Genomic DNA, 26996 nt, shown 5'->3' with positions numbered 1-26996 from the left:
CACCTTCACACCACCACCACCTTCAACACCACCACCACCTTCACCACCACCACCACCACCACCTTCACCACCACCACCACCACCACCTTCACCACCACCACCACCACCACCTTCACACCACCACCACCACCACCTTCACACCACCACCACCACCACCTTCACACCACCACCACCACCACCTTCACACCACCACCACCACCACCTTCACACCACCACCACCACCACCTTCACACCACCACCACCACCACCTTCACACCACCACCACCACCACCTTCACACCACCACCACCACCTTCACCACCACCACCACCACCTTCACACCACCACCACCACCACCTTCACACCACCACCACCACCACCTTCACACCACCACCACCTTCACACCACCACCACCACCTTCACACCACCACCACCTCACACCACCCACCACCACCTTCACACCACCACCACCACCACCTTCACACCACCACCACCACCACCACCTTCACCACCACCACCTTCACACCACCACCACCTTCACACCACCACCACCTTCACACCACCACCACCTTCACACCACCACCACCATCACACCACCACCACCACCTTCACACCACCACCACCACCTTCACACCACCACACCACCTTCACACCACCACCTTCACACCACCACCACCTTCCACCCACCACTTCACACCACCACCACCACCTTCACACCACCACCACCCACTTCACACCAGCACCACCACCACCTTCACACCACCACCACCACCACCTTCACACCACCACCACCACCACCTTCACACCACCACCACCACCACCTTCACACCACCACCACCACCACCACCTTCACACCACCACCACCACCACCTTCACACCACCACCACCACCTTCACACCACCACCACCACCTTCACACCACCACCACCACCTTCACCACCACCTTCACACCACCACCTTTACCACCACCTTCACACCACCACCACCACCACCACCTTCACACCACCACCACCACCTTCACACCACCACCACCACCTTCACACCACCACCACCACCTTCACACCACCACCACCACCTTCACACCACCACCACCACCTTCACACCACCACCACCACCACCTTCACACCACCACCACCACCACCACCTTCACACCACCACCACCACCACCACCACACCTTCCACCACCACCACCCACCTTCACACCACCACCACCACCACCACCTTCACACCACCACCACCACACCACCTTCACCACCACACCACCACCACCTTCACACCACCTACCACCACCACCTTCACACCACCACTACCACCACCACCTTCACACCACCACTACCACCACCACCTTCACACCACCACTACCACCACCACCTTCACACCACCACTACCACCACCACCTTCACACCACTACCACACCACCAACACCACCACCTCACACCACTAGCACCACCACCTTCACACCACTAGCCCACCACCTCTACACCACTAGCACCACACCACACACAAGCACCACCACCTTCACACCACTAGCACCACCACCTTCACACCACCAACTAGCACCACCACCTTCACACCACTAGCACCACCACCTTCACACCACTAGCACCACCACCTTCACACCACTAGCACCACCACCTTCACACCACTAGCACCACCACCTCACACCACTAGCACCACCACCTTCACACCACTAGCACCACCACCTTCACACCACTAGCACCACCACCTTCACACCACTAGCACCACCACCTTCACACCACTAGCACCACCACCTTCACACCACTAGCACCACCACCTTCACACCACCACCACCACCTTCACACCCCCACCACCACCTTCACACCCACCACACCACCTTCACACCCACCACCACCACCTTCACACCCACCACACACCACCTTCACACCCACCACACACCACCTTCACACACACCACACACCACCTTCACACACCACACACCACCTTCACACACCACACACCACCTTCACACACCACACACCACCTTCACACACCACACACCACCTTCATACACCACACACCACCTTCACACACCACACACCACCTTCACACACCACACACCACCTTCACACACCACACACCACCTTCACACACCACACACCACCTTCACACACCACACACCACCTTCCCACACCACACACACCACCTTCACACACCACACACACCACCTTCACACACCACACACACCACCTTCACACACCACACACACCACCTTCACACACCACACACCACCTTCACACACCACACACACCACCTTCACACACCACCTTCACACACACCACCACATTCACACACCACATTCACAACACCCACCACCTTCACACACCACACACCACCTTCACACACACCACCACCTTCACACACCACACACACCACCTTCACACACCACCTTCACACACCACACACCCCACCTTCACACACCACATACACCACCTTCACACACCACCTTCACACACACCACCACCTTCACACACCACACACACCACCTTCACACACCACACACCACCACCTTCACACACCACACACACCACCTTCACACACCACACACACCACCTTCACACACCACACACACCACCTTCACACACCACACACCCCACCTTCACACACCACCTTCACATACCACACACACCACACACACCACCTTCACACACCACACACACCACCTTCACACACCACCTTCACACACCACCTTCACACACCACCACACACCACCTTCACACACCACATACACCACCACATTCACACACCACCTTCACACACACCACCACCTTCACACACCGTCTGTATTCTCATCCCTTTCCTCCTGCTACGTCTTCCGGAACGTCCTCGCCATCCTCACGTAGACATCGTCATCCCGCGGAGGAGTGCGGTGGGGGTTCGGCTCCCCCGGGCCCCGCGCTCTGCGGGACGGAAGACAAAGGCAGCCACGCCGTGCATTAGCGACCCCTCCCCCGCCTCTCTCCCTCGTCGCCTCCTCTCCCTCCCCCACCTCCTTTTATCTCTTTCCCCATCTACATCCTCCCTCGCCCCTCTCCATCACGGACTCTATACCGAGCTCTCCGTCTTCCTCCCCCCGCCTCTCCACCCCCATCCCCCTCCCTCCCTCCCTCGTCTCCATCTCAAATCAGCTCCTGGTGGTGCGCCCCTGCGACGCGGCGCTGTGGAGGCGAGGGTTGTCGGATCACGGAGAGATTTGCGAGCCTCCCAAACGCGTGGGTCTGCGAAGTGTCACGTGCAGGAGACGGCAGCAGCACAGCAAGTGGGTCGGTGAAGCAGGCTGCGGACACGCGATCCCTCGTACGGGTGCAGGAGTTGTCCCTGGGTTCATACACACCAAAGCCAAAAGAATTCAAATTGTCCAACCATCCCAATGTAGCAGGACCCTCCGGAAAAAAAGTCCCGAGACTCCGTCCGGTGTTTCTGGGTAAATTAAAATGAGAATCCCCACGCGCCTCCCGCCCTGCCCCCCAACCCAGACGTCACGCTCCGCTCACGTGAGCGCGAGGGTCTTTGTCAGCGCTTGGCTCCGCCGCGCCATTAACGCGAGCAATTAACCCGGGTAATTAGTAGGGGGCGATGACGAGAGTGGGGGCAGGGCATAGCGGGTGCGGAGGAGCCCCCCTGTCTCGAGAGACTGCCCCCCCCCCGATCATAACGACTCGGAGATTCGAACAGCCCCGCTGGTCCCAGTCACCCACCTCGTGACGATCCCGAGCCTGTTCCGAACGTTCTCCCGAACCCAACGAGTCGGCGCCCCACTACGCTCTCCCCCCACCCACCCATTACCCCCCACAGCCCCCACCACTCCCACATTAATTACAAACATAACAACACGGACATGTGCAGCGCGCTGCCCGGCACTTTTATTCGTGAATCACGCGGGAGGAATCGCTCTCGCTTTCTCCCCCTCCAACTGATAATTAAACAATAAATAACGGGGAGGGGGGTGCGTGCGTGATGAATGGGGTGCGTGCCCCCGCTCACCTGTGCCCCCCCCCCTCCCCAGCTGCCGCAGGTAATGGATGCTCGCGGTGCGCGCTGCGCGGCCGGATAACGCGGCGCTGATGGTTTATTTAAGCAGCAGACGCGATGGATGAGAGTTCCCCTTCTTCATCATCTTGTGGCGTCTGCGAGTGTGGGGGGGGCGGTGGAAGGGGGCGGGGTAAGTGGGGTGGGGTCCGTGCCAGCATAGTGACACAAAGACAAAGGTCCCCCCTATAGCCTTCAAGAGACTGTTGGAGCAAGGCGAGTGCTGCGAGCGAGCACCAACATGACAGTTGGCCGCTTTCGTCTCCCCAGTGCTGATATTGACACACCGCACCAGGTACTTTCTTTAAGGCGTTTACATATATACACAGACATACACAACAAAGACACACACGGGCTACATACACGCATATAGACCTCTACATTCACAGATTTGGTGGTGACATTGCCACGGCACCTGTGCCAGGCTGGGTGCACGTGAAGTGTTGAAGGCTCGCTGGCAGATCACGGGAGAGACGCAGGTGCCATGACTGGCCGAGATGACTGACAGATTCACCACCTGGGCTCCTCACTGTGCTAAGACTCTGCGTCCACCAGCCCGGCGCTCCGCTCGTTGTTGTGAGCGTCACTCTTCTGCCCACCGCTGTTGCTGGAGGCTGACTGCCTCCAATTGCTCAGTAGCGTCCTTCGTGAACCTCCTCCACAGAGGCCGATCTTAACACCACTCTCACCAGTCAACAGAAAATCAACTCCGCCATAAATCCTTCTGTACCACATCAGTCCATCTCTTCCCTAGCCCGTGCCGCGCCGGTTTAGCCCCCTCCGGCCAAGCAGAAGCTGGTTGGGCATGCGGTGGGTTAGGCATACAGGCTACATGACCCAGCCAACGCAGCTCGATTATGTGACTGTCCAGATTCCTCAATGATCTGTGATCTACTCAAACGGTCCAGTCTGGTAAAACCCAAGATGGATCGTAGGCAGGCTAGTCTTAATGTTTAATTCCGGTGCAGATGTTATTTTAAAGAGCTCTACATTTAAACTTGATTTGGTACTTTCGTGACTGCAGGAATTACTCTTTGTTTTTTTTCGGTAAAGTCACGTAGAAATAAGAAATAATAATAAAATTACATAATAGCATACGATGTTTCGATTGCAACGCAAGCAATCATCATCACGTATAGAAGAGCTTAATTTCAAAGAGAGGAAACACAGAACCTCAGATATATACAGACACCTAAGTAGAGGGCGTTAACACAGAGACACAAAGAGACACAACGTATGGAGCACAGAGAGACAGGGTCTCTGTGCCGAAGCCTTAGCATGTAGGGGGGACAAAGAGATGGAGAAGCACATCAAATCGAACAAGATTGAGTAAAATTTGGAAACAATATAATGCAGCACAGAGAGTCGGTCAAAACACAATTAACGCATGGTCTGGCTGATTACGTTATTTCAAAGATTGCTAAATTATAGGTTAAGAGTGATAGAGTACAGATCGCAGACACATAGATATCTAAGCAGAAAGAGTTAGCACAGAGACACACAGCCTAGAGAAGGGAGGACCTAAGTGGCCGAAAAGACCCGGAGCTTCGTATGGAGCGATAGGCCAGATAAGCTCTCACACAGCGTTACACAGCAAATGAAAATATACCGCTCGACTTCAGAGACCGTTGCCAAACCGGAGCGGGTCACTGCCCAGGAACGGAAACTTCTCCACTCTCTTCACAAACGGCCCATCACTCATGGGAAGTTCAGGGGGTGGAGTGTTTGTGGCACATAAAATTCCCAGGAAAATCCTTTGTTTTTGTGGGGCTGATGGTAAGGCCCCATCTCATAGCAGCATCCTCCAGGTTTAGCACTAACGTCTCCAACCTCTTCTCAGGAGTGAGCAGCAATTACCAGATCATCAGCATGCATACATTGCTGACCAAGAGAAAGCCATCCCTTGACCGCATCGATCAGCCACCCATTGTATATGTACCAGGTGGAAATTCCGCCGGTACAGCCATGGACAGCGTCTCGTGTGGGGGCCAGGGGACATCCCTGTCGTACCTCAAGGTGAACAGGGAATGCCTCTGGCTCCCGCCCACGTAGGTTTACCGGGGCTTGGCCACGACCACGTAGGCCCTTAAATGATTGTGAGCAGAGGGTCAGGGCCCGCAAAAGCACAACGAATAACCCAGAGCCCTGGCCTATCCATGGTATCATAGGCCTTGACCTGGTAAATAAAGCACAGACGTAGGTCTTATGGGAATTCTCTACACCTCTGCTGTAGCAGACTGACAGACCCACACAGACAACACATACACCCAAACCTCTACATACACACACAGACTTCGACATACAGACATTTACACACTCGGACACACAGGTACACCCCCCAGGCCCACGCGCCCCACGACCCTGCTTGGCACGGTACTAGTGGTCAGCATTTGGAGTTTATTTTTAAGAAACACGATTGGGTTCTGCACGGTTGGGGGGAGGGCTTTACAAAAGGGAGTGAACGTACACACGCACGTAGACAAGTAGACGCACGCATACACGTAGACACTTACACACGTACATACACGGAAACGCACGCAGAGGTATGCGCGCTGCGGGTTGTGCATAACGCGTCGTACGCGACCCGGTGTGGTGTGGTGTGCGGGGTGTGCGCGACGCACGCGCACGCACGCACGGGCAGGCGGTGGCGACGCGGTCCGTGCGTCTCGTGCGCTCTGTGGCCGAGTGTGCGCTGTGCGTGCCGAGCCGTGCCCTCGGCGCGCTCGGTGCAGCCCCGCGGTTCATCGCTGGCGCCACTGCATGCGGAGGGGTTTCAACTGCCGTGGTGAGAGATCAAATAAAATCTAATGCCTCTGGATTGCAAGCCCAGTGGCCCTGCTGCTGCGACTGCGAGCCATCGCACCATTGTGGCAGCACCCCCTTGCAGTCATTGCCAGTGGCCGTGTCAACTGTGGGTGTGCTCTGGACGTGGTGTGCTGCTAACAAATCGGTGTGCTGCTAACAAATCGGTGTGCTTCGTGCGAGCCAGCCACCCAGACCCCTGATGCACACGCAGTCTGCAAATACCCGGACGCGATTGTCGGCCATGATGCTCCCTCAGTCACGTGACCCCCCCCACCCCAGGACCCCTCCCCATCCACCAGGGCCCCCCCCCCGTTTCCCACCCACAACAGTCTGTGGCCGAGCAGGCCTCATCCTTCTTGGAGAAACCGGCGGCGAGCGTCCATGTTCTACAGGCAACGTCCTGCGGATTTCAAGGCGCGTGACAGTGTCAAATTCTCTCAGTGTCTTCACCAGGCTCCCCCGCCACCCCCCACTCCCACAGGAGCGGCGACTCCGAGGTCGAGTGGCGACTCCGACGAGGTGGGCCGTCCGTGCGGAGACGGAGCCGAGCTCGTCCCGGAGTCTCTCCACTCCCCCAACTCGGCCTCTCAGTTTGCGGGGTCCCCCTCAGGCTGCGGTGAGCGGCGGTGCCGCGCTGACGGCACCATGCCGAGTCTGCGTGGAGTCTGCGTGGAGTCTGCTTGGAGCTGCGTGGAGTCTGCGTGCAGCTGCTGGCACCGTGTGGTGCGCCGGCCGTGGCGCTGGCACCGGACGGTGCCGCTGGGCTCGACGCGCTCCATGCGGCACCGCTACAATACAAACGCCTCTGCCGTAACGGGGTTAAAATATTTGGTGTAAAAATCTTTGCGAGCAATGTATAATCTTGTTGTGAATATATATCTATCTATCTCATTTTCTTTTTCGTGATGGCCTTTGGGATTGAGGCAACGTATAAATGGCTCATTTTCCAAAAAGTATCGTTCAGTAAACTGTGGACGATTGTTCTGCATCTTGGCTCAGAATGACGTCCCCATCACTCCTCCTCCCCTTCCTCCTCTTCCTCTTCTCTATGGCCAATATCCTCTGCTCCCCTCCCCCACGTCCCTTGCCGTCTGCGCCCGCCGGAGCAGCGGCCGGGCTGCCGGGTCAGCCCTCCGCCCGGGGGAGCGGTGAAACGGCGGACGGTGGTCGGCAGATCAAGGGCTCCGCCGCCCACGGCAAGCCCGGGTCCCACGGGGAAAACGGGCGCTCGCAAACGCGGTGATTTCAAGTCGCCGCTCGTCATCGCAGCTTTCGCCGTGAAACTTCTGAGGTTCCCTTTGAAGCGCGGGGAGAAAAGAGCGGCCTTCAAAGCGTCCTCGTGCGACAGCCCTTGATCGCTTGCGTCAGCATTAAGATGTAATCGCGACAACAACGATAACGATGGAGACGATGTTAATAAAAAAAATTGTCATGACATTCCGTCGAGGGGAGGGACGACACCGGGCTCCGTGGGGGCGACGGCTCGGGCGGCGCGGGGTGGAGCGAGCGGCGGTCACCGCGGCGGGGCCGCCGGGCTCGAGGGAGCCACCGTCGACGCCCTCGCCCTACGGCGGGGGGTCGTCAGGGCGCCGCCACTGCCCGTCGGGGGTCACTCCCCGTGGCCCCCTGAGGGTGCGGGGGGGGGAGGGGCTCGGGGCTCGCTCAGACGGTCAGGAAGAGCAGGGCGGCCGTGGTCACCAGCAGCTGCGAGAGGCAGAGCAGTCGGGGCCCTCCTCCGCTCACGCTGCGCGAAGCCTGCGCCGTCGCCTGCCGGGACTCCTTGCCTCCCTCCGCTGGGGACGCGGAGACACGGAGAGACGCACCTCGTTAGACGAGCGCCTCGTCGTGGACCCCGTTAAACGAGCACCTCGCTGGCACGGTAGGTACACGGCCGTCGGGCGCGGCGTCGCTCGGTGGTGCGAGCCCCGGCCCAGCGCTCCCGTCGTTGCCACACATCGTTAGTGACGTCAATGCTCACCTCGCCACACATCGTTAGTGACGTCAATGCTCACCTCGCCACACATCGTTAGTGACGTCAATGCTCACCTCGCCACACATCGTTAGTGACGTCAATGCTCACCTCACCACACATCGTTAGTGACGTCAATGCTCACCTCGCCACACATGGTTAGCAGCACCACCACCTCGGATACAAATGCAGCGCCAAGCGCCCGGCTTCCCGCATGCACACAGAGGCAGGAACGTACACGCACCCGCGCCCACACGCACGCACGCACACACACAGATGCGTACAAGCACATGGACGCGCACAAATGGGAGGCATGCTTTTGTAGCGTGTTGTGAAAAGCACAAATCAAAGATGACGTGCGCTCGCACGCACACTGGCTCACGCGCACACGCTCGCACACGCACACTGGCTCACGCGCACACGCACACGCTCGCACACGCACTGACCTGTTTGATTACCTTCAGTGACAGAATCACGATTAAACAAATCAGGCATGAGTCTGCTCGTGTCTAGAGCGGAAACACACAGACACAATGGAGTGAACGTCAATGCAGAAGAGCAATGCACTTCCCGACTGCACTAATAAAGAGAGAACTCGGCCACAACACCCACACGCAGACACGCACACAAAGGTCCCCTGTGTAGCCTTTAACAGACTCTTGGGACAAGTGCTTATTAGTAAGCGGCATCTATGCAGGCCGGCATAGCCGCACGAGGGTGTGGGTGGTAAACATCAACACGCCTGGCCGTGCTGATGTTTACACACACCACGACAAGTGCTCATTTGTTCAGGCCGAGTCTACCTAGGAGAGGCCCAGGGCCAATTAACATATTCACCACTGTTACTGTTGGCGAGCTGGAATCGAACTCGGGTTTCCGGGTTCGTAGCGCGGTGCGAAAACCACTGCACCGCCGCTCCCCGCACTGCACGCACGCATGCACGTACTCACACCCGCACATATCCATGCACACACATGCACCCACTGCACTTATGCGCACACATACTTGCATGTGCGCACGTACACACAGGCAAATGCTCACGCACAATCACACACAGTTCATACGTAACACTCGGTGTGAGTGGCTGGAACATCAGAGCGGCGAGATTCGCGCAGGTTGGACACACGCAAGGTGCCTTGCTGCCCGAAAACAGCAGCAAGGCACCTTGCGTATGTCGGAGCGACGCCTGGCTGAGCGACACCTCGCTGGCCGCGCAGTGGCATTTGAGTGACACGGAGTAAGCGAGCGAGGTGTCACACAAAGGGGGAGAGAGCGTGTGCCCGCAGGGGGCTCTCGGCCGATAGTTCCTTTCGAACCGAGACGGCGTTAGCGCCGCAGCGGGTCCCCCACCTGCGCGCAATCACGGGGTTAATCCACGCCGCAGGGCGACGGGGAAGGTGGAGGAGGTGGGGGTGGGGGCCTCACCGTTAGCGCAGCAGACGGACACCTTCAGCCTCAAACACTTCTTGGAGTTTCCGTTTCCAAGAACGGCTGTGAACACACCGCGCACACGGACGCGTTAAGAGGCTTCGCGTCTCGACCGACGGGGCAAACGCGGGGTCTGGCGAGGAGCGCGGGGAGGGGTGAGGGGGGGGGAGGGGAACGGTGGGACGCAGGCTGTGATCTCCGCACCCACGGCGCGCTCGCTCACTCGCCGCACATAATGAGCGCTCGGCGGACAAAGGGGACCCCTCGCGGGGACGCGCGGCGCGTTTAGCCGACAAAACCGCCGCGTCCGGCGTGCGTAACTCGCTCCGACGTGCGCTCAGATCTTCTGAGCCGTGGAGCAGGGAGGCCGTGCCGCCCCACGCACCCCGCCCCCCCCTCACCGTCCGACGCCTCCAGGGCTAATCATCCACCGCCCGCCGGGGACGAGCGCGGGATGCCGCTTAGCGCCGCCAAATAAAAAAAAAGATTCCGAGAAAGCCTCCGTGTCAGGACTCTGCCAATTAGGGCGGGCGCGCCGAGACGCGTGAAAGGCCTCTAAGTAATCAAAACTGGGAGGTGGTGGTCCCCGCAGCTCGTTAGAGAGGAGGCCTTGTTAGCCGCGCTCCGGCGCTGTGCGTGGAGGCGGGAGGCCCCTAATGAGCTTCAGCGCCGGCAACGCCACACGGCGTATGGCGGAGGATGGCGTCGGGATGGGCCGTGGTGGCCCGGGTTCGGGGAACGTGCGACGCCGCGACGCTATTGGCCGTCGGCTCATGAGGCCGAGATTGAGGAACGTGGGTCATGTGACCCCGGCGCGGCCGGGCAGCACACAATGCCGGTGTGGTGCGGTGACGCGGTGCGGTGCCCCGATGCGGTGTATTGCCGGGGAAGACCACTATTCTATAGCGGTCGTTGTCGTGCGTTTATACGCAGCAAGGAGACGTGCATCAGTGTCTTGCCGTACACGTCCCCTCGCATCCCCGTGTGTATCCAAACGTCTCCGTTTGCCCGTGTACCCGTGTGCCCCCCGTGCCCCCCGTCTCCCCCCCCCCCCCTCGCCCCGGGTGCGGACTCACAGATGTAGTAGTAATCCCTGCCGGGCAAGAACTCCGCTCCCAGCGAGAAGGGCGTGTAGAGCTGGATCTTCTCCACGTACTTGAGGGGGTCGTGCGGCGTGCGCGGGCGGTCACAGTTGAAGCGCTTGAAGCCCGGGCGCGAGGTGTCGCACGCCCGGTAGCCGCCCGCCGGCACCAGGTGGATCAGGTGGCTCTCCCACTCGCCCCCCGCCGGGAGGGAGGCGGCACCCCCGCGGCCCGCCAAGTAGTGCGGGCAGTAGAACTCCACGTAGTCGCCGATCTTCACCTCCAGGGTGTAGTCGCTCCGGTAGAGCCTGGGGGGGCGCGGGTGGGTGGGGATAGGGGGGCAGGTTGTGAGCGTACGGACGCGTGGTACCGCCACCCAGCGTGGAGCGGTGGTGCCGCGGCGGTTGGCGCACCGCGCCGCGAACGTGATGACCAGAGTTTGATTTTCGCGCACGGTTAACGTCAGCGAGCGACTGTCAGAACCGTTTCAGAGTTCCTCCGAGGTCGACTCGGCCTTTAACGGGTCATCCGGTGCGGTTCCCGTAAGCGGTCAGCGCCAGGGTGGACGAATAGAGGGCGGTGCGGCGACGGTCACGGCGTGTCCCCTCGTGCGCCGTGCCCGCCCTCGCAGGCCGCTCGCTTCTGGAGCGGCACTTGCCCCAAGGCTGTTAAAGGCCACACGGGGGATCTTTGTCTCGCGGTGCACATCGCACACCTCGGTGATTAATGGCCGGAGCTCGCCCAGCGCCCAGCGTAACGCACCGATACACACACACACAATCACACAGATTGCCCTTTCAGACTGACTAATGCGCGGGCAACTTCCCTTATCGAGCACCTATGAAAGTCAGCTCGGCGTGCACTGAGGGAGGTGGGGGGGAAGGATTTCGGGGGTGCCTGCACGCATGCCCGGCTGCCTTTGTTTCCCCATTGCTCACAAAGCGCGGCCGTGCAGTTCGTCATTTTAGGCCGAGCCACATGCAGCAGCAGGAGCAGCAGGAGCAGCAGTAGCAGAGACCCGGCACAGGAACAGGAATGAAATTGCAGCAAATACAAAAGTGGCAGCCATGTGCACGGTTTGGAATACAGCCGGGGGGGAACTGCTCAGAGTTTTCGGGCGGTACACGCCTGATAACCGCACAACTACTACACCACCACCCACCGCACCACCACGCAACAACGCCACCAACCGAACCGCTACACAACATCCACACCGCCACAACGACCGCAACACTAATCCGCTCGCACAGCGATTATCATCACAGGTACATCGGATATCACGCAGGGGGCAGTTCCCATAGGTACCACTCGCGCTCTCTTGCGGAACTCGTAATCGAGATTGGAACCGGTGTGGGTCAGCGGGCCCTGGGAGGGTCGGAGGAGATGTTTTAGGGGTGGGCCCCCAGGGAGATGGAAGGGGATGGGGGGGGCAGCCCACAATACGCTGGGAGGCGCGGGGATCAAAAGAGATTTGTTTAAAAACCATTTGAACAAAGCATTCCCACAGTCGCCACGGAGACGCCATCGCCAGGACAATACAGGTCATGTGACTGCAGCGTTTTGTGAAGCTGCGGCAAGGAGCACTGAGCGGGGGTCAAAGGTCGATCTTTTGGAGTCTCCCCTCCCCCCTCCTGCCCGTCCCACATCCCCTATGCTCCCTCTCGAGGAGGATAATGAATGGCAAAGCAGTCGACCCCCAACGCTCGCCCTGCCATCAACCAAGGGGGTCGCCGGCAATTTGTCTGCGAGACGAAGCACAAACGTGGCCTGTCACAAGCACAGCCCATCGCACGCGGGGCCCACCGCACACGGGGCCCACCGCACGTGGGGCCCACCGCACGCGGGGCACACCGCCTCTGGACCCACCGCCCTGGGGCACACCGCCCACTTGAAAACACTCCACTGGACTCCAACACACACCAGGGCTCACCTCATTGGAGCATACTCCATTGCGCCACCCTGCACCCTGACACACACCACACCCTGGCACACACCACACCCTGGCACAGGGATGCGTGCTCGCACAAAAGGCCCGAGCACAACTCTCCCACTCGCGCGTTACAACCACAACAACAATAACGTGGGACACACGCCCCTCGGAAACACACATAGCTGCACGCTCACACACACACCGCGCACCACACCATCACGCAGCTTCTCGCACGTACACGCCCTCACATACGCACCATCAACTCAGTGGCGGTCATGTCACCACGGGGCTTGTGCCAGGCTAGGTGCACTTTAAGGCCGCGTGAAGTGCGGCCGACTCTCTGCTCGCAGGGTCACGGGACAGACCCAGGTGCTCGGGGTTGACTGGCTGAGAAGACCGCTTGATGTGCATCCCACTGTGCTCACTCCCACTCCCCAACTCACTCATACTCGTCTCACAAAGATCCTCCGTATAGACTGAATAGACTGTTGGGGCAAGTGCTGTTAGCAAGCACCTATGAAGTCCGACACGGTACGCAAGGGGGTGGGTGGTCATCAACACGCCAGACCACCTTTGTGTCTCCAGTGGCGATGTTTACACACCACACCAAGTAATTATTTGAGGCCAAGTCGACCTAGGGGAGGCCCACAAGCGGCTCAGATATTCGCTTTCACCGTTATTGGCCATGAATCGAAACCAGGTCGCCCGGTTCGTGCGGCGACGCACTAATCGCTGCGCCACCGCTCCGCTCACATCCCACTCACCCACGCTCACCTCACATCCCACTCACCCACACTCACCTCACCCCTCACCCACACTCACCTCACCCTCACCCACACTCACCTCACCCCTCACCCACACTTACATCACATCCCACTCACCTCACACATCACCCACCCACACTCACCTCACACATCACCCACCCACACTCACCTCACACATCACCCACACTCACCTCACCCCTCACCCACACTCACATCACATCCCACTCACCTCACACATCACCCACCCACACTCACCTCACACATCACCCACACTTACCTCACCCCACACTCACATCACCCACACTCACATCACATCCCACTCACCTCACATCACCCACACTCGCCTCACATCTCCCTCACTCACCTCACATCCCACTCACCCGCACTCACCTCACACATCACCCACACTCACCTCACACATCACCCACACTCACAATCACCTCACATCTTCCGCACTCGCCTCACATCACCCACACTCACCTCACATCACCCACACTCACCTCACATCACCCACACTCGCCTCACATCCCACTCACCCACACTCGCCTCACATCCTACTCACCCACACTCGACTCACATCACCCACACTCGCCTCACATCACCCACACTCACCTCACATCCCACTCACCCCACCCAAACTCGCCTCACATCACCCACACTCACCTCACCTCTCACCCACACTCACCTCACATCCCACTCACCCCACCCAAACTCGCCTCACATCACCCACACTCACCTCACCTCTCACCCACACTCACCTCACATCCCACTCACCCACACTCGCCTCACATCACCCACACTCACCTCACATCACCCACACTCGCCTCACATCCCACTCACCCCACCTACACTCGCCTCACATCACCCACACTCACCTCACATCACCCACACTCACCTCACATCACCCACACTCACCTCACATCCCACTCACTCACCTCACATCCCACTCACCCACACTCACCTCACATCCCACTCACCCACACTCACCTCATCCCTCACCCACACTCACCTCACCCCTCACCCACCCACTCCGCGTCGTGTGACTGGCTCGCGAGTCGCTCGCACCGTTTGGATAATTTTACTTTCCCTGATCGTCTGTTAAGGGGGGGGGGGGGGGGGGGGTGGGGGGTTGTTAATGCAAACCAAATTTTACCGCCGGGTAGCTGGGCGTGCGGCAGTGATTGTTGAGATTTTGTCTCCTCGCTCTGCCATCGGAGAGCTCGCGTGGCGACGGAGAATGAATAGAAAAAATTGGACGGGAAATGTGCCCCCTTTCCCACCCCCTCAATCGGCGTCCACTCGACGTTTCCTCGCACTCAGAGACACAACAGAGCGTCACTACCACGACCCACGCGCGGTGCATTCCCCTCCGTCCATTAGGATGGGGCGTGGGTCAAGGCGAGAGGAGGAGCCGCTATTGTCGCATTACAGCGCCTAAGGAGGTCGTCTCAGTCATAACAATCATCACAATACAGTAGCAGTAGTCGTCGTCGTAAAAATGATGACCGATCAAGCAGACATTCCGTTCGCTCTCACAGAGAGAGGGTGAGGACGAGTCAGAGCTCTGTAGTTTTATATTCGAGATGTCAATTTCAAAATTGTTCCTTCACTGGAGGAAGATTAAAACAATCCTTGATGATGGTGCCCCAGGTGGTGGCTACAGCGAGTCACCACCACCACCACCAGCCTCGCACCACCACCACCCTCGCACCACCACCACCAGTCAAGCCTCGCACCATCACCAGACAGCCTCGTGCTGTCCGCCACCACCCACGCGTTGCAGGCGCGCGGGTGGCGGTCAAGTTACCTTGGAGAGCTCAAATAAAGTCAACGTTTGCGCTCATCTCGATGGACGGGACATGGTGGAGGGGGCGCTTTAACGACACCACGCCTCGCTTGTAAACCATCCGTCTCAATGAAAGACAATGAGGGAAACCTTTGACAGATCTCGATGAAAGTCAATAGAGCTCATTTGAATAGATTTATGAGAACGTCAATGGAGTGACGGTGAGGCCTCCAGGGAGAGGCCAACGCCGTTCGCTTCCAGGAACGTCGCGGGCGACGCTCTGCCGGGACCGATCTCCGGGAACGTCATCGCGGGTGACCTCCGTCAGAGTCGCCGTCGCCGCCCTCGACCGGCGCTCCACGCTGGCCCCGTGTCATGCGGATCTCCGGGACGCACGTCGGTGTGGCTCATCTACGGACCGGATCTCCTCTTTGAAAATCGATGGGAGGTCACTTTAGCGACGACCCTCGATGAAAGCCAACGCTTGGCCCGTTCTGATCGACCGAGGAAAGTCACCGACGGTCAACTCTGATGGCGCTCTATTAAAATCAATGCGTGCGAGTCAGCGGGGACGGCCCAATTTAATAGCGTGCGTGGATATAATCCGACGGTCGCCCGCTTGCACAGGAGCTCCGTAGGAGTCACTGTCGCTCACCCTCACGAGGTATAATCTCTCTGCGAGCGTCGACGCATCTCTCACGGCTCTCTATGAATGTCTATCGGGTTTGGCGGTCATTGACTTGGAGGCAGATTTGAAGACTTCTCAATGTAGTTTCTCGGTAAATATCAATGTTTGGGGTCTCAGGGGGTGTGTGTGGGGGAGGGGGGGGTATCGTCCCAATGCCCCGCCACACCAACCCTTGGATCCGCCACCGATCAATGCCGCGATCGCGTTCCGCGAAACGCAGCGACTGCTCATCTCCGATGGATCTCGACGGCAGTCGAAGAGCCTCCGCCGCCGCCGCCACCGCCGCTGCTGCTGCTGCTTCTTAGCAGATTTCGGGGCGAGGTGAAGGGAGCAGTCGAGCGGAACGGTCGAGGGGATCGTCTCTATGGCAGTCGAGGGGTGTTGCTTGATCTCGATGGCAATCGTCTCGTGTCCACGGCAGGTCGATGGGCCGCCCGGGCCGCCCGCCCTTTATCGCTCACCGCGGCCCTAATTAAAGCTGACAAATTGGGGAGTGATGCAGTATTTAGTGCTATGGATTTAATTGTAATTTTGGACGCTTATCGCGGCGCCTTTTGTTTCGAATAATTAACGCCGGGCGGCGACGACGCTCGATTAGACTCGTGGCGGGGACGACGGCCGCGAGCGGGGCCTCTCTTGCCCACGTGTCCATACAAAGACAAAGATCCGCCGTGTAGCCTTAACAGACTGGAGGAGCAAGTGCTGTTAAGCGAGCCCCGACGAAGGCCGGAATTCCCAGCACCACGCCCGGCCGCCTTTGTCTCCCCAGTGGCGATGCTTACACACCGCACCAGGCACTCATTTGAGGTTGAGTCGACTTAGCGGAGGCCGAGGACCGGTTCAGAGAATCGTCACCGGTGTTGGCCGCTGGTCGCCCGGTTCGTAGCGCAGCGCGCTGCCCACTACACCACTACCCGCCACACACAACCCATGTAAACTATTTTTTATTTTGTATTCGTGCACAACTGTACCCATGTGCAAGTGTGTTCACATCCCTGTGTACACACATGTCCATGTACAAACGACCGAGTACACGCATATATGTACATTACTCATAAACATCAGTGTACACACCCGCACACACACACAGAAGTACCCGCACACACACACAGAGGTACACGCACACGCGCACACACACACAGAGGTACACACACGCACACACACACACACAGAGGTACCCGCACACGCACACACACACAGAGGTACCCGCACACGCACACACACACACAGAGGTACCCGCACACGCACACACACACACACAGAGGTACCCGCACACACACACACACAGAGGTACCCGCACACACACACAGAGGTACCCGCACACACACACACACAGAGGTACCCGCACACACACACAGAGGTACCCGCACACACACACACACAGAGGTACCCGCACACACACACACACACAGAGACGTGTACACACACACACACACAGAGACGTGTACACACACACACACACAGAGACGTGTACACACACACACACAGAGACGTGTACACACACACACACACACAGAGACGTGTACACACACACACACACAGAAGTGCATACACACACACAGAGAAGTGTACACACACACACACAGAAGTGTACACACACACACAGAGAAGTGTACACACACACACAGAGAAGTGTACACACACACAGAGAAGTGTACACACACACAGAGAAGTGTACACACACACACAGAGAAGTGTACACACACACACAGAGAAGTGTACACACACACAGAGAAGTGTACACACACACACAGAGAAGTGCACACACACACACAGAGAAGTGCACACACGTACACAAAGAGAAGTGCACACACGTACACAAAGAGAAGTGCACACACACACACAAAGAGAAGTGCACACACACACACAAAGAGAAGTGCACACACACACACAAAGAGAAGCGCACACACACACACAGAGAAGCGCACACACACACACAGAGAAGCGCACACACACACACAGAGAAGCGCACACACACACACAGAGAAGCGCACACACACACACAGAGAAGCGTACACACACACACACAGAGAAGCGTACACACACACACACAGAGAAGTGTACACACACACACAGAAAAGTGTACACACACACACAGAGAAGTGTACACACACACACAGAGAAGTGTACACACACACACAGAGAAGTGTACACACACACACAGAGAAGTGTACACACACACACAGAGAAGTGTACACACACACACAGAGAAGTGTACACACACACACACACAGAGAAGTGTACACACACACACACAAAGAAGTGTACACACACACACAAAGAAGTGTACACACACACACAAAAGTGTACACACACACACAAAAGTGTACACACACACAAAGGTGTACACACACACACAGAGAAGTGTACACACACACACAGAGAAGTGTACACACACACACAGAGAAGTGTACACACACACACAGAGAAGTGTACACACACACACAGAGAAGTGTACACACACACACACAGATAAGTGTACACACACACACACAGAGAAGTGTACACACACACACAGAGAAGTGTACACACACACACAGAGAAGTGTACACACACACAGAGAGAAGTGTACACACACACAGAGAAGTGTACACACACACACAGAGAAGTGTACACACACACACAGAGAAGTGTACACACACACACAGAGAAGTGTACACACACACACACACAAAGAAGTGTACACACACACACACACAAAGAAGTGTACACACACACACAAAGAAGTGTACACACACACACAAAAGTGTACACACACACACAAAAGTGTACACACACACACAGAGAAGTGTACACACACACACACACAGAAGTGTACACACACACACAGAGAAGTGTACACACACATAGAAGTGTACACACACACACACAGAAGTGTACACACACACAGAGAAGTGTACACACACACAGAGAAGTGTACACACACACAGAGAAGTGTACACACACACACAGAGAAGTGTACACACACACACAGAGAAGTGTACACACACACACAGAGAAGTGTACACACACACAGATAAGTGTACACACACACAGATAAGTGTACACACACACACAGAGAAGTGTACACACACACAGAGAAGTGTACACACACACACACAGAGAAGTGTACACACACACAGAGAAGTGTACACACACACACACAGAAGTGTACACACACACACACACAGAAGTGTACACACACACAGAGAAGTGTACACACACACAGAGAAGTGTACACACACACAGAGAAGTGTGCACACACACAGAGACGTGTGCACACACAGAGAGAGATAGAAGTACACACACACACAGAGATAAGTACACACACACAGAGAAGTACACACACACACACAGACAGAGAGAAGTACACACACACACAGACAGAGAGAGAAGTACACACACACACAGACAGAGAGAGAAGTACACACACACACAGACAGAGAGAGAAGTACACACACACACAGACAGAGAGAGAAGTACACACACACACAGACAGAGAGAGAAGTACACACACACACAGACAGAGAGAGAAGTACACACACACACAGACAGAGAGAGAAGTACACACACACACACAGACAGAGAGAGAAGTACACACACACACACAGACAGAGAGAGAAGTACACACACACCGACAGAGAGAGAAGTACACACACACACACAGAGAGAAGTACACACAGACAGAGAAGTACACACACACACATAGAGAGAGAAGTACACACACACACACAGAGATAGAAGTACACACACAGAGAGATAGATAAGTACACAGAGAGATAAGTACACACACAGAGAGAGAAGCACACACACAGAGAGAGAAGCACACACACAGAGAGAGAAGCACACACACAGAGAGAGAAGCACACACACACAGAGAAGCACACACACACAGAGAAGCACACACACACAGAGAAGCACACACACACAGAGAAGCACACACACACACACACAGAGAAGCACACACACACACACAGAGAGAAGCACACACACACACAGAGAGAAGCACACACACACACACAGAGAGAAGCACACACACACACAGAGAGAAGCACACACACACACAGAGAGAAGCACACACACACACAGAGAAGCACACACACACACAGAGAAGCACACACACACAGAGAGAAGCACACACACACAGAGAAACACACACAGAGAGAAGCACACACACAGAGAGAAGCACACACACACACACACAGAGAAGCACACACACACAGAGAAGCACACACACACAGAGAAGCACACACACACACACAGAGAAGCGCACTCACACAGAGAGAAGCACACACACAGAGAAGCACACACACAGAGAAGCACACATACACACACAGAAAGAGAGAAGCACACATACACACAGAGAAGCACACATACACACACAGAAAGAGAGAAGCACACATACACAGAGAGAAGTACACACACACAGAGAAGCACACATACACAGAGAGAAGTACACACACACACAGAGAAGCACATACACACACAGAGAGAAGTACACACACAGAGAAGTACACACAGAGAGAGATAGAAGCACACACACACACAGAGATAAGTACACACACAGAGATAAGTACAGAGAGATAAGTACACACACAGAGAGATAAGTACACACACAGAGAGATAAGTACACACACAGAGAGATAAGTACACACACAGAGAGATAAGTACACACACAGAGAGATAAGTACACACACAGAGAGATAAGTACACACACAGAGAGATAAGTACACACACAGAGATAAGTACACACACAGAGATAAGTACACACACAGAGATAAGTACACACACAGAGAGATGCACACACAGAGAAGTACACACACAGAGAAGTACACACACACAGAAGTACACACACACACAGAGAAGTACACACACACACACAGAGAAGTACACACACACACAGAGAGAAGTACACACACACACACACAGAGAGAAGTACACACACACACAGAGAGAAGTACACACACACACAGAGAGAAGTACACACACACACAGAGAGAAGTACACACACACACACACAGAGAAGTACACACACACACAGAGAGAAGTACACACACACAGAGAGAAGCACACACACAGAGAGAAGCACACACACACAGAGAAGCACACACACACACACAGAAGCACACACACACAGAGAAGCACACACACAGAGAGAAGTACACACACACACACACAGAAGCACACACACAGAGAGAAGTACACACACACACACACACAGAAGCACATACACACCCAGAGAGAAGTACACACACAGAGAGAGATAGAAGCACACACACAGAGAAGCACACACACACCCTCCCCCCACCACCACCGCAACCATCGATCAGGACGCGGGCTCCCGCTGGCCCCCGCCCCCCGCGAAGGGTGGAGCAGGGGGGTCGCGGGGGTCGCGGGGCCCGGGTCACCCCGCGGGGTCACGGGCCGTCAGTCACGGGCCGTCAGTCACGCCGAGTCGCCCCCCACCACCGCTCGCCGCCCCACCACCCCCAATCCATTGATTGCCTCTCTCCTCCTCCTCCCCCTCCCCCCACTCGGCATGGCCCTGCACAGAAAACCCCGAATCTTTACGGCGGCCGCCGGCCGCGTTTTTCCAGCAGTGAAGCGACTGTTTGTCTGGCGCTCGGCCGGGATCGATGGTTAGAAAAATAGCCGACAGCCCGGGCAGAGTGGGCGCGATCCACGCGGGACACGGCCAGAGAGGGGGGCGACGGGGGGGCGACAGCAGACTTGAGATGTGAACTTTGACTCGCTCTGGAGGAAGATGGGTGCGGGGGAGAATTGGGTGAGGAGAGATGGGCGAGGGTAGGAGGGTTGAGAGATGGGCGAGGGACGGGTGCTGCGCGCAGGAGACGGGGGGTGTGGAGGGACGGGCGAGGGGAGTGGAGGGGAGATGAGTGACGGGAAGAGATGAACGAGGCGAAGGGATGTCGCGTTGGAGCCGACGTTTCCGAGCAGAATCGGATGAATGATTTATCTCGCTCGAGTCAACCCTCACTCCACATCGTCACCCGCCGCCGCCTCGCCCTCGAAGGACGTGTGAACATTTGTCCCGCTCTTGAGAGATGGGAGCCGTCGAAGGCGGGGTGATGATGATGATGTGTGTATGTAGCTATACACTACTAAGTATGAGTACGATACACTCACTTCAGAATCCACGTGTCCCATTGATTTTCCAACCCGTGAATAAAGATGAATTGAATTGAAAGCCCAAACAATCACTCGGAGCCCCCAGTGTGAGCGTCGCTTGCGCGATCGGCCGATCGTTGGGGGGGGGGGAGAGGGGGAAGTTAATTCGTTAAATTGAGATCTCGTTCAAAAAAATTGAGTTTTATTCTGCAAACTTCAGATGTCATTAATTCACTACTCGAGTCGCTGGTCTAGGCCTATTCAGAGTAATAATGCGTTTGATTTACAGAGCCAGGTTTTTTTTTTATTACGTGGGTCCCGCGCAGCACGGGAAGATTTGGCCAATTGCCCTAACGAGCGACAAGGCGTGGGAGGGGAAGGGGACTTGAGCGAGTTTATCCGCTGACTGAGCATGATTGGCTCGGTGCACTGCTGGGCGTGGTGTGCGTGGCTCACTTGGGAGCTCCTCTCCCCCCTCTCCTCCCTCCCCTTGCTCCCCCTCCCCTCCCCTCACTCCCCTGCGGCTCCCTCTACGTCTAAACGTGAACGCGCTCGCATTTCACAACAGAGCGGACGTGGCCGTGTCACAACAAACGCGCGCGTGCCCCCGGGAGACGTAATCCGCTACAGCGCACACCTCAACACGCACGACGAGACAAATATCCCTTGTATAGCCTTCGCAAAATGTTGGGGCAAGTGCTGCTAGCGAGCTCCCATTTCAGTCTCGCACTGCACACGAGGGGGTGGTGTGGCCGGGACCTCACCCGGCCACCTTTACCTCCTTGGTGCTGATGTTTACACACCGCAACAGGAATTCATTTCAGGCTGAGACGACGTAGGAGAGGCTCCTGGACCATTTCAGATAATCGTGGCTGGTGTCGACCACAAGCGGGAATAGAACTCGGGTCGCCGGGTTCCCAAACTGATACGCTTCTGCTCCCCACATACACACATACACACATTCACACACACCATGGATAATGTAAGGCCGCACTTCCCCCTGCAATATGCATGTGAAAACGGAGGGTGCATCTGCAATTCACCAACTGGGACAAAGCAATTTAACAGCTAAATCACTTAGAAATGAATCTCCAATAATTGCTCTTCATTGGCCGTACGAAATAACCATCATGCACACACGCTCACGCACACCTATACAGACACACAACCACACGCACTCGCACACCAAGCACGAACATATAAACCAAAACAACAACCGCCGTTCACTCAGTGGCGATGACGTCACCACGGCGCTTGTGCCATGCTAGGTGCACTTGAAGCCACGTGAAGAATGGACGGCCCACTGGCAGGTCACGGAAGAGACCCAGGTGCCATAGGTTGACTGGCAGAGGACTGGCAGATGCACCACCTGTGCTACCCACTGTGCCAACTGTTTTATCCACCCGGCGCTCCGCTCGTTGTTGTGAGCGTCGCTCCTCCGCCCTCCGTTGTTGTTGGAGGGCGACTGCCTCCAACTGCCCAGTAGCGTCCTTCACGAGCCTCCTCCACAGAGGCCGATCTTGACACCACTGGTATCAGTCAACGGAAAGTCCACTCAGCTCCACATCCTCCTGTACCACATCACTCCATCTCTTCTTTAGCCCGTGCCATTCCCGTTTAGCCCCCTCGATCCGGCCAAACAGAAGCGCCTTAAGCATGCGGTGAAACCAAACCAATACAACAACCGCCATTCGCCACTAAGTGGCGGTGACGTCATCAAGTGGCGGTGACGTCACCACCACGCTTGTGCCAGGCCATGTGCACCTTGAGGCCACGTGAAGTGTCGAACGCCCGCGGGCGTTCGACACTTCACTACACACACACACACCACCCCTTTACAAATGTTTAACAGTCATGATGAGCTCTCACTTGGGTGTGCTCTCTGATCCGTGTGGTTCGTCTTCTCGTCTCCCAGTGTAAAACAATACGAATTACATCGCATCTGTCAGTGCCCGTGTCTCCGATCAATTGTCAGAGCAGGCTACACACGCTGATTAAACGCACTTCTCTTTAGGCGCATTGCGCGGAGACTTCTCACGATTAGATTATTAGACTATTTACATTATTTTTTCTGCAATAAATGTCCAAATGATAAGCCACTTTGTTGAGCTATCATTTGTGGCCAGGTCGCTTTTGAAAAACAAGTTAATACCTCGGTGGGTTTTGCCTGGTAGGATGGGGATAGTTTGGTGTTGTATTTGTTTGTGTTTGGGTGATTTGTTTACAATTCCTGTACTATGAACTCCGAACGTGTTTTTGTACTGTTTGTTATTGTAACGATCTTACCCCGTGCCTCTACTTGGATATCTGTGAAAAAGAGCTTTACAGCTCATCGGATTCCTCCTGCAGCATAAATAAATATACTAATACTCTAAAATTTCCTGCTGGGCCGCCTCTGTATCTCGTGGTGTGTAATCTCGCGATGTGATGTATATCTTGTGATGTGGCTCGTGGTGATGGTGATGGTGCACCTTCAACACCACCCCCACTCGGCTGGGCTACGATTTCCGGCTGTGTCTCTGCCGCAGACAAGGAAGGGCGCCTCCGTTTCGTGCAGCGCCGTCTCTGCTCGAATTCTATCTTGAGGCCAACTTTTGAAGCATTCTTTATGAAGTCAATCAATCGTTTCCCGTCGTTTACTTCCGTTGGTTGTGATCATGACTCATCAGCGAATCTGCGATGGTTAATAATGCATGCGTGTCCTTCCGCGAGTGTGTGTGCGTGTGATGAGCAGGGGGAGGAGGGCTGGTGTCGCGGTTAGCGCTGCGCGACGAACCCGGCGACCCCGGTTCGATTCCCGCTCATGGCCAACACCAGTGACGATTATCCGAACCGGTCATGGGGCCTTCCCTCGGTAGACTCGGCCTCAAATGAGCACCTGGTGTGGTTTTGTATGCATCACCACTGGGGAGACAAAGGCGGCCGGGCGTGGTGTTGGCCACCCACACCCGAAAGTGCTGTGCCGGCCTTCATAGGTGATCGCGCATAGCACTTGCCCCAACAGTCTGTTCAGGCTATACGGGGATCTTTGTCTTTGGGGTCGTGTAGGGAGCGGTGAGCGCCCTGCGCTACGACCCCGGCAAGACTTCGATTCCCGCTCGCCTCCAGCATCGGTGACGGATATCTGAACTGGGCCTCCCCTAGGTCGATTCAGCCTTAATTGAGGCCTGTACCTCATTTTTTATAGGTGCTCGCAAACATCACTTGCCAGTCTATAAAGGATATACGCGGTGTCTTTGTGATTAAGTATAAAACAACCACCTTTACACACCCACACACACATACTGTATATAAGCACACCTACACAGTACATACATATTACTCTGCACAAAGACAAAGATCCCCCGTATAGCCTTGCTATGAAGGTCAGCACGGAATATGAGGGGGTGGTGTAGCCAGCACAATGCCGGGAACATGAACACTCACACACGCATGCCTCACACTCTCCTCAACATACATAACATGAACACTCACACTCGCATGCCTCACTCTCCTCAACACACCAAACATGAACACTCACACACGCATGTCTTACACTCTCCTCAACACACATAACATGAACACTCACACACGCATGCCTCACTCTCCTCAACACACACACATAACATGAACACTCACACACGCATGTCCTACACTCTCCTCAACACACATAACATGAACACTCACACACGCATGTCCTACACTCTCCTCAACACCCATCACATGAACATTCACACACGCATACCTCACACTGTCCTCAACACACATAACATGAACACACACACGCATGCCTCACACTCTCCTCAACACCCATCACATTAACATTCACACACGAATGCCTTACACTCTCCTCAACACCTATAACAATTCCACGGCGTTTGTGCCAGGCTAGGTGCACTCCGAGGCCGCCACGTGACGTGTTGAATGCTCTCTGCTGGCAGGTCACGTGACAGACCGCCTGGGTTGACTCACTGCCAGATGCTCCACTTGTGCTCCCCACCGTGCCAACATAAACGCACGATTACCCCCACACACACACAAAGGTCCCCCGTATAGCCTTAACGGACTGTTGGGGCAAGTGCTGTTAGCGAGCACCTGTGATGGCCTAGTGGCGATGTTTTACACAACGCGCCAGCTACTCACTTGAGGCGGACTGAGGGGAGGCTCGGGACCGGTTTAGATAATCGTGGCTCGTGTCAACCGTGAGCGTACACACACGCAGACACAGGTCGAGACGGACACACACGCAGACACAGGTCGACACGGACACACACGCGTGCATACTTCCACACGCACGCACACACACAGGTGCCTGTTGTACATGCACGCGCGCACGTTCACCCTGCAACGTGATTCATGCCAGCGGTCGATGACGAAGGCTGTGGAATGTGGCCCGCGCCTCCCCACACCTACCAAGCGCCTCCCCACACCTA

The 26996-nt window shown here is 56.1% G+C and overlaps 1 protein-coding gene and 1 long non-coding RNA gene across 4 annotated transcripts in view; both read right to left on the bottom strand.

Moving 5' to 3' along the window:
* The window catches only part of LOC142925069 (uncharacterized), an 18527-nt gene extending 14783 nt beyond the window's left edge, over positions 1-3744 (bottom strand). Inside the window, exon 1 of the long non-coding RNA XR_012942168.1 lies at positions 2774-3744. This is a non-coding gene — a long non-coding RNA (uncharacterized LOC142925069). The remainder of the gene's footprint in view (positions 1-2773) is intronic.
* Positions 3745-6401: 2657 nt separating this feature from the next.
* The window catches only part of LOC116941103 (ephrin-A2-like), a 37950-nt gene continuing 17355 nt past the window's right edge, over positions 6402-26996 (bottom strand). The window contains exons 2-5 of one of the 3 annotated variants that reach the window (XM_032951748.2): positions 11303-11616; positions 10224-10289; positions 9257-9307; positions 6402-8622 (exon numbers count right to left, since the gene is read on the bottom strand). In XM_032951748.2, coding sequence (XP_032807639.2) covers positions 8492-8622; positions 9257-9307; positions 10224-10289; positions 11303-11616 — 562 coding nt within the window. In that variant the 3' untranslated portion in view covers positions 6402-8491. Of the gene's footprint in view, positions 8623-9244; positions 9308-10223; positions 10290-11302; positions 11617-26996 lie in introns of all 3 variants that reach the window. The other 2 variants (XM_032951739.2, XM_032951758.2) reach the window with 2 other exon arrangements.

The sequence above is a fragment of the Petromyzon marinus genome, chromosome 1, assembly GCF_048934315.1.
Source record: "Petromyzon marinus isolate PM22_M1 ecotype Great Lakes invasive population chromosome 1, UKy_Petmar_22M1.pri1.0, whole genome shotgun sequence".
Taxonomy (NCBI): Eukaryota; Metazoa; Chordata; class Hyperoartia; order Petromyzontiformes; family Petromyzontidae; genus Petromyzon; species Petromyzon marinus.
Note: the sequence above shows the minus strand (reverse complement) of the source record. Positions and strands in the feature narration are given on the sequence as shown.